The sequence below is a fragment of the Meriones unguiculatus genome, chromosome 15 (genome assembly GCF_030254825.1).
Source record: "Meriones unguiculatus strain TT.TT164.6M chromosome 15, Bangor_MerUng_6.1, whole genome shotgun sequence".
Taxonomy (NCBI): domain Eukaryota; kingdom Metazoa; phylum Chordata; class Mammalia; order Rodentia; family Muridae; genus Meriones; species Meriones unguiculatus.
The window spans coordinates 37,205,672-37,222,774 of NC_083362.1; the positions used below are offsets into that span (position 1 = coordinate 37,205,672).

General features: G+C 44.9%; 1 protein-coding gene across 5 annotated transcripts in view; it reads left to right on the forward strand.

The window, feature by feature from the left end:
* Nucleotides 1–17,103, forward strand: part of Myo1b (myosin IB) — a 158,949-nt gene that overhangs the window by 122,933 nt on the left and 18,913 nt on the right. For all 5 annotated transcript variants that reach the window (XM_021643028.2, XM_060368350.1, XM_060368351.1 and 2 more), the window contains 9 exons: nucleotides 2,365–2,469; nucleotides 4,221–4,283; nucleotides 6,370–6,570; nucleotides 7,636–7,862; nucleotides 10,282–10,482; nucleotides 11,847–11,940; nucleotides 12,807–12,956; nucleotides 15,210–15,278; nucleotides 16,753–16,839. In XM_021643028.2, the coding sequence (XP_021498703.1) occupies nucleotides 2,365–2,469; nucleotides 4,221–4,283; nucleotides 6,370–6,570; nucleotides 7,636–7,862; nucleotides 10,282–10,482; nucleotides 11,847–11,940; nucleotides 12,807–12,956; nucleotides 15,210–15,278; nucleotides 16,753–16,839 (1,197 nt within the window). The remainder of the gene's footprint in view (nucleotides 1–2,364; nucleotides 2,470–4,220; nucleotides 4,284–6,369; nucleotides 6,571–7,635; nucleotides 7,863–10,281; nucleotides 10,483–11,846; nucleotides 11,941–12,806; nucleotides 12,957–15,209; nucleotides 15,279–16,752; nucleotides 16,840–17,103) is intronic.

Consider the following 17,103-nt stretch of genomic DNA (forward strand, 5'->3'; position numbering starts at 1 on the left):
TGGGCCGAGCTGGAGCACGCCTTTATCCCAGCACTTGGGGAGGCAGAAGCAGGCGGATCTTTTAAGTTTGAGGCCAGCCTGGTATACCAAGTGAGCTCCAGGACAACCTGGGCTGCACAGGGAACCTGTCTCAAAAAACCAAAATGGGCTGCCTCAGGGGTGCAACTGCCGTTGGCAGCAGTGAATGACTCTTGAAAGGTCTGTTGCGAATTAAGAACTGACCGCATTTTGTGTCTGTCCCCCCGCACCAGAATGCAGTAAGTATAAACTGTTTGCAGTGCTGGTCTGTCGCATGTGCCTGCGCTAACAGCTTCTCCAGTTTCTGTGAGTCTCGTAGCAAATGGTTGCTGACTAATGGTGTGGCTATGAACGTACAGAACTCGCGCAGGAAATGGTAATGATTAATGGCAAAAATAATTAGCCGTGTTGTAATTGTGAAGCTTTGCCTTTGGTTTCTAACGTGTTCGTGTGTATTTCATAGTTCTGTTTTGAAAATGCACATAGCACATAGTATATCCAAGGACACCAGTCATTTCCCCCTTTCTTCCCATCAGTGGACACTTGAAACTTTAGCATCATTGTGTTGAAATTGCTTTATCAGCACAGATTCACAAACAGAAGATTTACTCTGTATGTTCATTTTCCACCATGTAAGACACTCAGATATTGTGTTAGGCCCTCAAATATTGTTTTTTATTCATGATTGAAGCCTTAAATAAGGACATATTTTATCAAACCAGAAAAATCTGATGTTTCTCATATGAAACGACTTTGTGCTGCTGGTTAAAAGAGTAAGAAGACATCTGATAGCTGTGGTGGACCTGCTTTGCTTTCTAAGCAAATTTGTTAACTGGTTTTAAAGACTGTGTTTGAAAAGGCACGTGGCAGTGCCCTTTGCATCTAAGATTATATCTGTTGAAGTACTGAAAATAAATGCTTGCATCTTTAGTGCAGCTTTTGAGGGTTTTGAAAAACATTGATACGCCACTAAATTAGTGAGATCAGCAATACACAACAACGGTGTAGCCTATTTCAGAAGTCAGAAATTCAAATGCTTTTAGACTGACAGAAATGAATGGGAAGCAATGGTCTGGAAGACGGATTCTAGGTCAGAGTAAATGGTGTGTCGTTTACGGCTTGTGGCCACTGTGTTGCTGGTGATCACAAATCCTTGGCAGCATCCCGAGGAAGAGCACGGTTGGGTTCCAGGCAAGGGTGTAGTCACATGCTCTGCTGTGAGTACCCATTCAGTCTGCCCATGGTAGGACCAAAGTTGATCTTAAAAGATCAGCTTTCAGAAACCTTCTGCTTTTGTCGTTTTAGAGGGGTGTGGAGGCCAGTTCCTCTGCTTACACACAAGGAGTGATGGGCCTCAGTCTACCCATGCGTGGGTTGTTTCTTGTTAGAGGAAGATTGGCCTCCTCAGTGGAAGTAGGGTCACGTTTACCAGAGGCAGAGTCTTTGTGACCCTGTTGCAAACTGCCAGGACCTCTTGGCAAGGATGGGATAGAGGTGAAGGCGGCAAGCTTTGCCACCACACCTGAGTCCTTGTGGAAAGTCCTAAGTGAACCACAGTCCTTCAGTAGGGGGAGTTGTATCTTCAGTGTGTTCACTGAGCTCAGTGGAGTGTTCAAAAACGATTTCCTCACGGAGCTTCCAACAGAGGACTCATAAGAGATAATTAATGTGAGGCTGAAGAGGAAGCATGGGGTGCCTACGAGTGACAGTGTGGTCTTCGGAGAAGAGAGAGGTTGTGTCTGGCTGAGGAGGTGGTCTGATGCTTTGATCTCCGTGGATTTCTGTTTGGCAGGAGCATCCTTTGTGCATTTACTGTTGCAATGTGTGTTGGGTCTTTACAAGGTACATTATGTCATGAATCACGGGAGCAAGATAGTATGGTTGGCCCTTCCTTTTAAGTAACGTTCAATCAGATTCGTGCACACATCCATGCACACACTTAGATAACAGGGCATTAGTGGAGGACCTGATTCTCACCTGGAGGGAACAGGTGAGGTCAGAGGACCTGAGAATGAGCCACTGGAAAGTTGTTGACAGGGATCATGGATGCCACTGGGTCTTTGCTGGATTTCAGGGAGAAAGCTGAGCCACGGATGGGGTGCTTTTCTACAAACTAAAAGTTCCCCTTGTTAAGCACCACAACATTCGTGCATATTTCATTTGTTCATGGACTCATGAGCCATTCCCCAAGAGCTTGCAGTGGGCATCTGTCTTAGGAGCTTGTGTGGGGCTACAGTCAAGCCTAAAGAGTGTTGTGTGGCGTTTCATATGGGCTGAGGTGTTAAGTGTCTTTGTTAGGGAGAGCTAGTGATATGGTTATATGTATATTTCCTTTTTTCCACACAGGACAACAGTTTTGAGCAATTCATTATTAATTATTGTAATGAAAAGCTTCAACAAATCTTCATCGAACTCACCCTGAAAGAAGAGCAAGAGGAGTACATACGGGAGGTAAGGATGAAACAGTCTAAAACATTTCTCCACTAGAACCAAAAGTCTGAATTTGGAAGACTGCCTACATATGGTCTGAGAGTCAGACAGACAGATAAGAGTTTTATTTGCCGTGAGCGCGTGTTCATGCTCACATACTTGTTTTTACATAGGTATCTTGCTATGTAGCCCAAGTGTTGTAGTAAATTAAAAAATGGGTGTTGGGCTGTATATTATTATTATTTGCCCTACAGTTATCATAGTGGTATTATTTAACCTGCTATCACAAAATAACAAGATACAGAACCTGTTAGATTTATAATTGACTTATTTATCTTGGGCCGGGCAGATATTTCACTTACACTGTCTCAATATTTTCACCATCCATCTCCCAGCCCCCATCCAATGCCATCCACCTTAATCCTTCTCACCTGGACTACCTTTCATCCACAATCCCATGGTACTTGCTTATATTTTATTCCTGTTCTTTTTCACATCATTATTAGAGTCCTTTCTCTAGGGCCACATTTTTTTTTTTATCCACACTAAGCCATCTTGGCATCCTCCTTCCTCCTTTCTTCCCATCGTCCGTCTGTTTCCCATGATCCTCTCTTGAACCCCAGAAGCCCAAGAGCCTTAACCATACTTACCCCATTCTTCCTTGCCCAGATGGAGGCTGTTTAATCAACCAATCAGATGTGACTTAGGTAGGTTTACAGAGATCGGTATAACCAGATCTTAAGGGCCAGTAACATGCATTAAACCAACCTCCATCACCCAAGATAACCCTAAATAAAGTGTTCATCTGCCTTAGTCTTTGAGTGTGGGAGTGTGAGCACACACTCCTGCCTGTATTCTAATGGGATGCTGATCCTCAGTGATTCAGTAAGGCAACCCGTGAAACCAAATTGTTAATATTTCTTCTTTGTTTTCGAGTGGCCATTTTACTTTAGGAAAGCTTTGTACTTTTCTGGCAACTCTTTGTAACATAAATATCCTGAAAGCAAGATCCACTCTTTTCCTCTCTTCTCCTCATACAGAGAATGCCAGGAAGCTAATGTATACATTATCTGAAACACTCGATAATATAGGCAGACCCCTTGCTTGCTATGTGAATTACATTTCTTCTCCTAAGAAGAAAACTAAGTGTCCGTGGCTAGAGATGGAGGCTAGGCAGACAGAGAGTGATGGCGGCCAACCTCACAGGTGCTGCTCTGCAGCTAGCGTCAGAGGCTATAGGGTAGGTTTTCCATGATGAAGGAAATACTTTCTCTTCACATTGGGCTGTTTTTACACTTGAAATGGTTAACTGACTTAGAGCTTAGCATTCGTTGCCTCTAAAATTAATTTTTTCCTCTTGATGACAAATAAGAACTCTAGGCCTTAGGTTGCTGGGATCAAGTTCTGCCTTATTTCCTTATAAACATCGTAAATGTACACAGAGCAATATTGACCCAAGGGCCTGTTGAGTAAATACTTGGCCGAGAGCCCGTGAAGTGCATGGGAAACAGCCACAGATGGGAGAGAGGAATGGGAAGCAGCCTTGGAGCAGGTCAGGGGCCGTCTCTTCAGTTGCTCCATGTCAGGGGTGGACTGCTGTGTTGAGGAAGTTGTGGGGACTGGAAGATGGTGTTCACAGCTCTGGTTCTATAAAGAGGGAACTTCAGATCGAGAGTGAAGGGAGTGGTGCGGGGGAACGGTCCATTTTCAGATGGCAGCAGCGCAGCGTTGCCGAATGGATTTGATCTTGGTTTTGTGGTGTTTACTTTCAGGACATAGAATGGACCCACATCGACTACTTCAACAATGCCATCATTTGTGACCTGATAGAGAATGTGAGTACTTAGCAGTAAATTCACCACGCACAAGTGATCTCACTGCCTTTGGTGTTAAGCATCTGTGTTTCACACTTTGTGTAATGGGAGCTACCCGCTCTGAAGACTTTCTGGTAATCCTAAGTACTCCCTTTCCACTCTTGAGTATTTGCATGGGCAGCTTTTATCATGGGACTTGGCCAGAATCCTGGGCCTGTTGCCCTGTCCCAGCCCTTTCATGACCTTCGGATGGTAAGTAAGACCTCAGCTTCACCAGGGTTTGTCCACTGGGAGCCCAGGTGCCACCTGGGACTTCTGGGAATGTGTGTGCTGATTGGAGAAGACATTTAGGAGTTTGCCCATCAGTGTGCCCATCGCGTTTCTACAGTCCAGGGCACTCCTCCTGACCCATTGAGTTTAAGGTGAAAGTCGGAAAAGGCGTAAACCTCTGAGCTGGATTAACGAGCAGTATTGGCTTCATTTTGATTCAGAGAGTGTGTGCTGCATGCATGCCTCATGGCAGATGGACAAACACTTAGGCGTGTGAAAAGGATTAAAATGGGGGATGTCACTGGACAAATTTAGAAAGCTCTTACTCCAAGGGCTTCACTAAGGCTTTTGTTTTTAGGCTGTGTTGTAAAGTTCATTGTAGGGAGCCGTTTATGTGGAAACAGGAGATCCCTTTGTTTACCTTAGGGTCGGTAGACTGTGCTTCTGACCTCGATGTAGACACCGGAGACAAAGTGTGCACATTTCTCCCGCCCAGGAGACGTGTTCAGCACACCGTTTTCTACGCATCTCAGATCAGCCCTTGTGGAAATTATGTGATTGGCCAGTATTTTCCCATCAGTATGCAAGATACTCTGGAAAACTAGATCTTTGATTTAGTGATTCAGTTGAACATGGGAAACAATGATTCGAAGCACCACTCCTTCTCAATAAAAAAAATAAACTTTGTTTTGAAAACTCTGGCGAGTGTTAGGTGGGCAACGTTGTCATTCTACATAAAGAGTTCCGAGTTCTGGCCTCAAGTTCCTGGAATCGTAGATTTCCTGAAATTTTTTTTCATAGTAAATTCTGTTGCCCAGGGACTCTGCTGTGGGAAGATTATGTTTCCTGATGAGCTGTTTTTCTCATAAACAGCAGGCACTTGATTATTTCTCTTAGAGGAGGGAGATGTAATACACTTAAGTACACTTGCTTATCTCACTGAACGTCCCTTGTATATGTGACTGAAGAAATTCGTGTTCACGGAAGAGCCTGGGGCTCAAAGGAAGTATTTCCTTCCAGCATCAGTGAACAACAATGCCTATTCTGAGCATGTTGTGAACACACTTGAGCCCACTCTTCCCCTGGGTTTTGTATGGAATGAATGCTGGTCCGAGGATGTCATAGCCTTGTGGGGACAAGGCCTTTGCCTTGGTGGAAGTGGGCAGGGCTAAGGTCAGTGGCTTGGATTGTTTCTGGAATTGCAATTTAGGAGCCTGGGGACAGTCTGAGGAAGAGCCCTGCCTTTGTTAGCAAAGTAGAAAATTCCTGATTTCTGCTTCAGTCTAGGGCTGGCCTATCTTGAAATAAATATGATCATAGAGTTTGAACACACAAATAAAATCCTAAATATCATTTTGAACAGGGCTTGATTACAGGATCATTAAGAACAACATCCTGAAGCACAGCACCCCCACCCCAAACACCAAACACCCCATACTTAACTCTGGATTGGCAAACAGTTTGGTAACATGAGACCAGTGTATTTCCTAGGCTGTGAAGCAAATAGAAGCCTTAGGAGACTGAGCTGGGTTTAGAGCATATTGTAGACGCCGTTCTACCTTGCTGGCTTCGGAGTTCAGATTGGGTTTTGGATTTAGGCCCAGGTGCACTTTTCTGACAGTGTGAGCTTCATTCGTGGTGGCTCCCAGCTACACCCAGGACACTCTGGAAAGGAGCTGGCTCTGTGGCCTTTATGATTCCTTTCTCTGTTTTCTACTTCAGCTAAACAGAACTTTGCATGTGACTCAGCTGATTGTGTTTGCTGGGGTTGTTAGGACTAATTATTAGAACAGAGCAGCAAGGAAGGGAGGAAACACCTTTATTTCTCTTCTCCCAGAACACAAATGGAATCTTGGCCATGCTGGATGAAGAGTGCCTGAGGCCTGGCACCGTCACTGACGAGACCTTCCTGGAGAAGCTGAACCAAGTGTGCGCCACCCACCAGCACTTCGAGAGCAGGATGAGCAAATGCTCCCGATTCCTCAACGACACCTCCTTGCCTCACAGCTGCTTCCGAATCCAGCACTACGCTGGCAAGGTACAGCGACGCACCCCAGGCCCACACAGTCATTCCCAAGGCTCTTGTGCCTCCTGCAGATGGTGTGCTGAACACTCTGGCCTATGATGCTAGCGAGAGCAACCGGTGCTCATTGGCCATTGAGCCTGGACCACGTTGAGCTAAATCTTATTAACATGAGAGAACTGAAAACAAAGCCAGCGGCCTTAATGAACACTACAAAGTATTTTAAAATAGTTTTATTATTTCCAGCTCTTAAGCTGTTCCATCAGCATCCTAGCAACGCTGATAAGGGATTGATAAATTGTGTCAGAAAAAAGGCCTACAGTAACATTTTAAAAGCACAAGCCATTTAGCAAAAATAAAGAATTCTTAGCTTGAGATTTTGAGAGACGCTGGGGAAAATACTTGATTAAAATTCTTTTCCTCTGTATTTGAGAAAATTTAATCTCAACAAAACAGTTTGGATAGTAAGCTAATTTTTAGAATCCCCAAAGAGTATCGATTGGAGTTAATACTCCTTTTATAAATAAGAATGAAAACTTCACAAGGGAATTCTTAGTTATGCTTTTAGTGAAAATAAGGATTGCCTTTTATTTCTGGGTGCCAGAACATTGGCACTTTGTTTTTCTTCATTGGCATTTACTATTTAAAAATGCATTCATGCTCGGATTCTCTGTTGCTTAGGGTGTCTATGAAAATGTCAGTGTTATCTCTATTTTCCGTTTTCTAGTTTGAAACAGACTAGACTGGCCTGTGAACAACAATAACAAAATAAATAAAAGAAAATCCTCAAATACATGCAGACACAGCCACATACCGAAAAACATCTAAAATCCTTTGAAAATGTTAAGATAACATTGTTGGAGTTTATTCTTGCAAATCCTGAAGGACATTAGAGTTTCTTTTGATTTCTTCTGCAACTTCAATAGATGGAGCTCAGAGTTGGAGGCAAACTTGTTATCAGCGTGTGACTAACATATTGGGGATGTTTTGATGTTGAAGGAGTCTGGGTGTTGTTACCACTGTTTGACACTGTCTTGCACAGTGAGCCAACGCTGAGTCCCCTGTGTTTACTGTTCACAGGTGCTGTACCAGGTGGAAGGATTTGTTGACAAGAATAATGATTTGCTCTACCGAGACCTGTCTCAAGCCATGTGGAAGGCTGGCCATGCCCTCATCAAGTCTCTGTTCCCTGAAGGGAATCCCGCAAAGGTCAACCTGAAAAGACCTCCTACAGCAGGGTCACAGTTCAAGGCATCCGTGGCCACTCTGATGAAAAACCTACAGACCAAGAATCCGAACTACATCAGGTACTTCTGCAACATAAGTTCAAATCTTAGAGCATTTAAAGAGTCTGATTTTCGTGTTTGTTTAAATGTAAATGTAGCCCAAGTGGAGAGTAGCAAGCATAGTGACAGATCAGATACTGTGGTGTTTGGTTGTCCTAAAGTTTGCACTGCTGTATTTATTTCCCCAAAATTGGGGCTGGGGGGTCAACAAAGGAAAAATGTGGGTGGGATGACAAGAGACAGGAGCTGGAACTTGGCGTGGCAGAGCTCTCCTGGGGCTTTGCGTGCAGCTCTGTTTTTGCTGTCTGCCCTGGGTCTTGTAAAGTCATCTCCGAGCAGTGACATGAGCAGCCTGGCAGCCACTCTGCTGCCCCTAAGGACTCAGGCCCTATACTTCCTTGGGAGAAACCATTCCTAAAGCAACCAGATGTCTTCAGGGCCATAGGCAGGACTCCCCAAAGCCTCTGGCATCATTGTCTTTGTTGGTGTTTCGTTCTTTTCAACTTCTGGGTCATCTTAGATGTGACTTGCTCTGGACTTAGGAAGGTCCCTTCGGACCTGAGGGTTAGAATTTGTAGATTGTGCATGCCCACAAGGCAGGAGGAGGTGTGCTGTCTGATCTGATGTCAGTAGACTCCTTGCCCTTGAAATTTCTGTGAGGGAGAAATCGGAGTGAATGGCATTTTTTGTATATGTGGATCGTTTACCTGATACTTATATCAGTAGAAACACAAATAGGCAAATTATCCTGCCTTGATTTACCCAAGCTAGAACTTGTAGAACTAGATGTATTGGGAGAAAATCTCATTTCTAGAAATTAGGCACGAGTCTTTGATGTTTGTTTTCAGTATTCTCAGCTGAGTGGAGTTACCTCGTTTTCCTGAGGTGTGGTTACATGAAGTGATCCACACAGATTTGACGTGAACAGTTTAACTACTTTATAGTCATGATGATCACCTAGGTTGAGACATAAAACATGCACTGTCTCCTGAGCACATTCTCTGTTCTCTAGTTTCTGTGTTTTCTAAATAATCTGAACAGGCCCCAAGGCTGTGAGATGGTCCTCAGATTTCAGGCTAAGACTAAACTCTTGCCGTTCACTGTCTTTGGTCCCTTTATCCGTAACCAATTGAATGTATGTGTAAGAGACTGATTCGGAACCTGGTAGACATTCTTCACTGGTTTAATGCATAGATGTTAAGTGATAAAAACACCAAGGCAGAACCAGGGAAGATTTAGTTGTGTGCTGTGTGTGTTTAAGGTCACCTAACAGTTGTTCATCCATAACCATGGATGTTTAATAGTTGGTATTAGTCAGGACACGATGGCTGCTGCGAGATTCAAAACTAATAATGGCTTCAGCAAGTCTGGCGTTTATGTCTGTGTACGGACATTTCAAGAGCTCTGAGCTTATAGCAGAAGTTCATTCTGTTTTGCGGCTCTGCTGTTTCCAAGATGTAGTCTTCCTCTTTGTGCGCAAAGATAGGTGCCCATCATATCGACACCACAGCCACTGTTAAGCTGGCCAAGGCCTGCTTAGCGGAAGAAAGGAGGACTTAACCTCTTTCTTTTTAAGGACACAGACCAGAACACAGCACTTTAGTTCTGTCTGCTTTGATACTGAAATATGTAAAAATCCAGCAGAACTGAACAGTTAAGACTGGTGCCTTTACCATGAATGGTGAGATGGCCATAAGAATCAAAGAATCAAAACTCATTCTGCCTCCTTGGCCTATGTTTCTTTGTAACAAAGTTTTCTTAGGAAGCTCTCCATCCCCACCTCCTTTGCCAGTACTCAGGTGTAGTCATATGACCAAATTTCAGTATGAAAGACTGGACTGGGGAGCTGCCATAGTTGCTAAAGCAAGCACAAAAACTGAGTTTAGACCTCCCAGAACCCACATAAAGAAGCCGGCCACAGTGGGACCTGCCTGTAATCTAGTGCTGGGGTCTGTAATCTAGAGGCAGGGGTCTGGAACTCCTGGAGTCACTGGCCTGCTACTTTAGCTGAATGGGTGAGCTCAGGGTCAGTGAGCTCACACTCACTGTGTGTGTGTGTGTGTGTGTACACACACACATACGTAGACACAGCCATAGTCTTCAAGAGTTCCTTATGCCTGTCTACTGTGCGGATCCCCACCGCCACTTCTCAGAGGAAACAGCAATACAGGTTACTCAGGGAACATCATTTTCAAACTTCTTTCATTTGACAAAATGTCATTGACACTCATCAGTGCCATTGAATGTTGTAATCCTTTTTCTTAATTGCAGTGTGTACGGTATTGCGTTTAATTTTAGTTTATTGTGAAATGGTTTGAAATAATTAGAAATGATTTGTTTTTCTAAGAGTAGCAAATGATTACTGTGAGTGATTAAATATACAACACCAGTTAAGTTCCAGAGACAGAGTTTGAAACCTAAAATACTTGAAATGTTTTAGGTGCATCAAGCCGAATGATAAAAAAGCAGCACACATTTTCAATGAGAGCCTCGTATGCCATCAGATCAGGTACCTGGGGCTTTTGGAGAACGTTCGAGTAAGACGAGCAGGCTATGCTTTCAGGCAGGCCTATGAACCTTGCCTGGAGAGATACAAGATGCTTTGCAAGCAAACATGGCCTCACTGGAAAGGACCAGCAAGGTAAGCGATTCCCTGGCTGTTCAATCGTCAGCTTTTAAAATATCCAAGTAGCGTTGTGTTCTTGATTTTACTTTGTGCCTGTATGGAAAGTTGGATGTGCCCCCTTCCATTAGGATACCATTGTAGATAAGTCTCAACTTGCTGTGGAGGTGTCGATTTTAGTTTAGTAGCATGATCGCTTGTCAGGCTGGACTGGAGAATATGGCATGGCCATGCATCTTCCCTGATGTGTGTTCACCCCTTAGCTCAGGGCAGAATACCTGGCTTTGCAGGCCTTCCCTTCAGAGCTTCCTGGTTGCCTGCAAGTTGTCTGCAGAGAGAACTTGCGTGCTGGAAAGCAGCTGTTACGGGAGAGAAATCAGGCCTGGCCTGTGAGAAACCTCCACTCTCCGATTGTAGAGGGCTGCAGAGCTCTGAACACTACAGAAGGGCCAGCCTGCCTGCTCATGGGCGGCTTTCATCTGTTGGGGATTGCCATCTCTTTGTGCCAATGTTGTGTGCAAATTCTCAGCTGGATCCAGCCTTTCACAGGAGATTGAGTAGTAAGTAGACATGCAGCCTGAGCTATAGAGAAGAGACAGAAATCAGAATGCTGTAGTCTCTGATGTCCACACAGACCCAGGGTACTGATTCTAAACATCATCCGTTTCTATGTGCTAAACGTGCCATAACAGGGGACATTATTCAGTCCCTGTCTGGTAAGCAGTCCACAAGTCGGTGGAGCCAAGCTAGTTTTAGATATTGATGTTGAAACCAAGGTCAAGGCTTTGTTCCTGCCAGATGAAGCCCATGTTCTGTAACATCACATTGGTCTGGCACTTAACATCGTTTTGGGCTGTGCTCACCCTCTGCGGAATGAAAGCAGTGGTTAAAGATTTCGAGAGAGGCGCTGAAGAGATGGCTCAGTGGTGAAGAGCTTTTGCTGCCTTTGCAGAGGACCTAGGTTAGAGTCTCAGCATCCACCTCACAGGTCACAACGTGTGACTCAAGTTCCAGGGAGTTCAGCGCCCCCTTCTGGCCCCCACAGATACCAAGCACACATAAGTGGTGCACATACATATGTGCAAGCAAAACACTTGTATACAATATATACATATATATATTGATCTCCTAGAGAATGGAACAGCAGGTAAAGGTGCAAGCTGCATGGCCTTACCACCTGAGGTTGAACCCCAGAGCCCACGTGGTAGAAGGGATCACTTCTTGCAAGTTGTCTCCTGACCTACACACAACACACACACACACACACATAAATTTTTTAATGTAGCTTTTGTGTGTTAACAAGAACCTGATATGATATAGGTTCAAATTATTTTTTGTAACTCAGGAAAAGCATTGTTTTGGGTTTGTTTACTCTCTTTTAGGTCTGGTGTGGAGGTTCTGTTTAATGAGCTAGAGATTCCTGTGGAGGAGTACTCCTTTGGCAGATCCAAGATATTCATCAGAAACCCGAGAACGGTATGTAACCTTTACACTCCAAACTTGAATCTCAAACATGCGGGCTAGTTCCTAAGGTTCCACCATCAAGGCATATCCCTTCATCTGTCCCAAGTGTCCTAGCGCTAGGGCACAGAGAGTATGTCATTTATACAGCACCAAGACCGTTAAGTACAAAAGTTAAGAAATGAAGAGAAAACTGGCAAACCTTAACTAAGCCTCTCTCCCTGCTTCTGGTTTGTAGCAGCTGAAGGAGAGCATGTCAGTGTTGACAGCATCTAAGTTACACAGTGGCATTAGGAACGACAGCTCAGTAGGTGCGCAAGAAACATGGGAGGGAACAGTTTTCAAAATTTACCAAATTCATAGACTCCTTAGAGTTTTCTGTACTCTGTATAAACAAACAGATGGGCATGACATATAATTAATACTACAAATGATTGGCTGATGGTGGATGTTTAGGTTGTTGGAGAGAGAGAAAGGCTTCTGGCCACTGCGCCTCTTACCAGAGCTCATTTCTGACCCTCTGACCCTCCGTGGAGAGGTTAGGAGTAGTTGTGCTTTTGCTTTCCTGGCTGGTCATCCTTTCCTTGAGAGTCTGAACTCCACAGTGGCGCAGGTTCAGACTTTCTGAGCATCACCCTGAGCTGGGCTGCATCCTGCTGAACAGGGTGCAGGTCAGCTCAGGCTCATTTCAACCTTCTCTGATTTGTCATGAATTCTGATTAACTGGCTCTTTCCTGAATTCATCAAAGTATTTTCCTCACGCACCGTGAGCTGTAGCATATATCATTCAGGTAGCTGATTTCAGCATTCTGAGAATGCCTTTCCTGTATGCCATTATGCTTGGAGGACTTTGGCTAAGTCTGTCTATTGTTTCTTATTAGTTATTCCAATTAGAAGACCTAAGGAAGCAGCGGCTGGAGGACCTGGCCACTCTCATTCAGAAGATTTATCGAGGATGGAAATGCCGGACACATTTCCTGCTCATGAAAAAAAGCCAGGTTGTGATTTCCGCCTGGTACAGGAGATATGCGGTGAGTTCATCGTTACAACCTGGTGCTAACTTACTCAACATTCTCTGTGTGCTTGCTATATAGCTAAAATCTCCCAACAACTTGCAGAGATGCATGCTGTTATTCTTTTAACAGTGCCTTGGGAAAATAAGCACACAGCTGTCAGTGGCAGGAAAGAATTTAGTGTTGCAGACCAGTCTGCACTGATCTCCAGGAAGCCTGTAACAGGAAATCTAGCTCTGATTTTTGTCATCGGTTTGAGGAGACGTGTCATTTACTTTCACTGTGATGGGGTCAGTTTTCTAAAATGACCGGCTGGCTGCATGTATTGTGGCAGCATTGAAGACAGATGGCTTTCCTTCCAGAGCACAGAAACTGTGGCTTGGGGTAAAGGTCTGGATTTTCTTCAGTCCTCAGATATCTGACCTTACTATGGAGAAGGAGTCAATAATAAAGTATATTTGCTTAGTTAATATTGGAACTTCTTTTTGGCAGTGTATCACTTGATTGACTGCTTTGTTGGAGGCATGCCACAGGTTTGAGAAGGACCCAAAGGTTTGCCTCCACCATCACTCTGTTCTTGCAAGTGAGTTGCAGTGATAAGAAAGAGCACAGCCTATGAATGTTTTCCTTCTCTGTAAAGTTAAAAAATGGATTATCTTTGCAGTCAGGTCTCAGTGCATTCTTCCCTCTACCCCTGCGGGGACATTATGCCATAAGAGAAAATGTATATTTCCTTACTTTTGTGAAATGCATTTTGGCATATTTGCACATTTGGGGAACCAGTAATGTATTTAAATGATAAGCTTAAAGTGCACATGGTCTTTCAATGGGGCCTTTAATTGCTTGTTCTAATTACAAAGATCACAGCCATAGTCCAAGTCTTAGGATGACCACACTGCGTGGTGGATTTTTTCTTGTCCATTCGGATAAGGCACAGTGGACGCTTGTCAGTCTTCCTGGTGGGAGCACACAGCAGCACTTCTAAACTCTGCAGAGTCATGATGCTCTTTGGTGTTTGCCTGAGAAAGGGCTGACCAACTAATAGCCTGTCTTCAAGAAGCACTTTGTCATTTCCTCTTTTGAAGTTATTAAGAAAATCCAAACTTGAGTGGGTCCTGAATTACTTTGTGTTGAATTCTACAAAAAGTTTTGAAATACCTACTGTGCTCTGAGCGTATCACAGTGGACCTAGCAGCCTGGTTCCCGACTTGATGAAGCTTATGTTTAACAAGGGAAAGCGAGCATCTCTCTAGTTGGGGTTGCTGTTGCTGTGATGAAACACTATGACCGTAGCGACTTGAGGAGGAAAGGGTTTATTTAGCATTCCATTTTCACGTTCTGTGGTCATCATCAAAGGGAGTCAGGTCAGCAACTCACACACGGCGGGAACCTGGCGGCAGGAGCTGACGCAGAGGCCATGGAGGGGTGCTGCTCACTGGCTTGCTCTCCATGGCTTGCTCAGCTTTTTGGGAGGTATGTTTCAAGCCAAACTCTATACTGCCCACACCCTGCATTACCTCTGGTCATCCAGCTGTAGCCTAGGACAACCTGACTGCAGTGTTTCTGAAATGCTTTGCATTTTCATCAGAGCTACCCATCCATGCCCCAGCATACATCCTAAACCAAAAACTGGAAGGACTCACTTTTCTAGCAGCTCCATTGTCTTAAGGCTTCACCTGTACAGCAAGGCCAGTGGACAGGGAATTTGCTGAGCCAAAGTACAGCTGTGTGCCTTTCACAGTGCTGACCTTTGTCCCAGCCTATCCTGGTGGGTAAGGATGGAGTTAGACTTGGACATTCTCGGGGTTCTGTTTACATTCCATTTCAGTGGATACAAGTCTTACTGAAAATTGCCCAGATTGAAGCAGTGTAAGAATAGCAAACCTGAAAGTGACCAGAAGGTTAGAGGTAGGCTGGCCCAGTAAATTGCTTGATGAAAAATGATGCCAAGGAGAGAATACTCTCAGAAAAGTAGGTGCAAAGCAGTGTGGGTCCATTCAGAGTGCCTGGGGGTAGGGGGGTGGGGACGCTGCACAGGGTGATGCAGAGAGCAGGCAGTGATATTAGTGGGCCGCAGCCGTTAGCAGTGTTAGGATTCCTTCCTGTGGCCGGCAGGCTTACTTGGACTGCCTAACCTTTCTACGGCTTCTCAGAGTGTGGATGATCAGGCACCCACTGCTCTAAGTGAACAAGTAGCCTTTTTTGGCCTTGCAAGGTCTGTCTTTTAGCTGTGCAAATATGACTGTTTACATCTTCTCCTTTATCCTGCAGCAACAAAAGCAGTATCAGCAGATAAAGAGCTCAGCCTTGGTGATCCAGTCTTATATCCGGGGCTGGAAGGTGAGTTTGAATAAGTGTGCTTTGTGTATGCGGGAGCTGGAGTTCTTCACAGAGGGTGATGTCTTCAGCTTGACTCTGCAGGGGAGGCTTCCTCACCTTTCACACCTGTGCTGTAAACAGCCCCATGGAAGGAGTAAATATTATGGGCCAAGCAGGGAACCCTGGGGACCATGTCTTGTTTGCTTCCTTCTATAATCTGTTTTATTGGTTTTTTCAAACCTTTGTTTCCTGCTCAGGAAGCCCCTGAAATAATACTGTATATAATCTCAGTACCCTTGGGCTGGTGGTTTTGAAAGAAGTAGTTGTCCAGAAAGCTGTCTTACAGCCTCTGCCTGAATCCTATGGGTCTAGACGACCTCTTTCCAGTTTCCCCTGCAGCCACTGACAATGACCGAAGGCTCCTGCTCTGGCTAGGACTGTGGTTGGAGGGAAAGGGGGTAGTTGCAGTGGCTTCGCTGGTTCCAGATCCTTCCAGCTGAGGCTTAGTTCAAGGGCCAATGAACTTTGGGCCACAGACTTAACGTCAGCCTGTGTTCTGCAAGCCAAGAATGGTTTTTGTATTTTGAACTATTGTAAACAAAAAGCAGAAGAGAGCGCAGAGCCTGTGAAAAGTATATGAAATATGGATTTCAATATCCACACATGGAGATGTGACTTCGTTCACTTGTTGTAGACTCTAGGTCCGTAATAGCAGTCTGGTCTGGTAGCTTTGATGAGATTTACTTGCGCCCTCCCGACTCCCCCTCCCCACATTATCTTCTCATTCTGCTGTTGTTTTCAAACTCTTACCATCTTACTCTTTACAGAAAAAGTTTACTGACCCCAGGCCCGTGCAGTCCTATTCCAGGCCTCTTCCTGACTGCTTTCCTATTAGATGTGTCATAGAATGTCCTGGATCCAGAAGGGATACTTTGTGGCTATGCTCAGGCTACAGCTTATTTAGAGAGTACAGCCTGGACTCCACGTCTCTCTGCTTTGATTGGCCTTGGTGTAGGCCTTGCCCAGATTAAGGGCTTGCTCAAGTTACTGTGCCCTGGGGCCAGGCTACAGGCTAGAGACCCCAAGGGCAGGACCCAAACCTTACTCCCAAGCCGGGTGCCGTTATTCGAAAGAAGTCACTGGTTTGAATTAAAAAAAAAAACAACAAAAAACAAAACTCTTGATTTGGAAGAATAGCTACAGTTACTTCCCGTTAGAATGAGTAAAGAGACACGTGGACCTTTGGGGAACACTGAAGAACTTTGGCCACTCCTCCTACATGTGTATCACGTGTCATATACCAGGGCAGGAGGCTGCATTCTCTCTGGTGAGACCACCCTGCCATGCCTGTGTCTCCAGGCACTTTACTCCTTGTTCTCAGCACCTTCTTACTGGGCCATGTGCATATAGACTCTTACCTCTTTGGAAATTATTTTCTGGCCACTCCTAAATTCATTCAAGAAAAATGTCTCTGGGGATGATTTCTCTACCATAGGCTCGAAAAATCCTGCGGGAGCTGAAGCATCAGAAGCGCTGTAAGGAGGCCGCCACCACCATCGCAGCCTACTGGCATGGCACCCAGGTAGGCTAGCGGCCCTGAGGAGGGTGGGTGGGTTGGGGGTAACGGTGGAGCTGAGAACCCTCAGACTCAGGGACAGAAAACGATTCACGAGCTTGAGCTACTGAGCACGCATTCGCCTCTTGCTCTTTGCGGCATTTGGTGTGGGTGGCGGCACATGCTTTTGCGTCTACCCTCCGCGGTGACTGGTGTCTCCTTTTCTGTCTCCACTGGGAAGCAACAACCTTTCCTGCCTTAACCCTTTTCTGTGACTCCTTTTCAAACGCA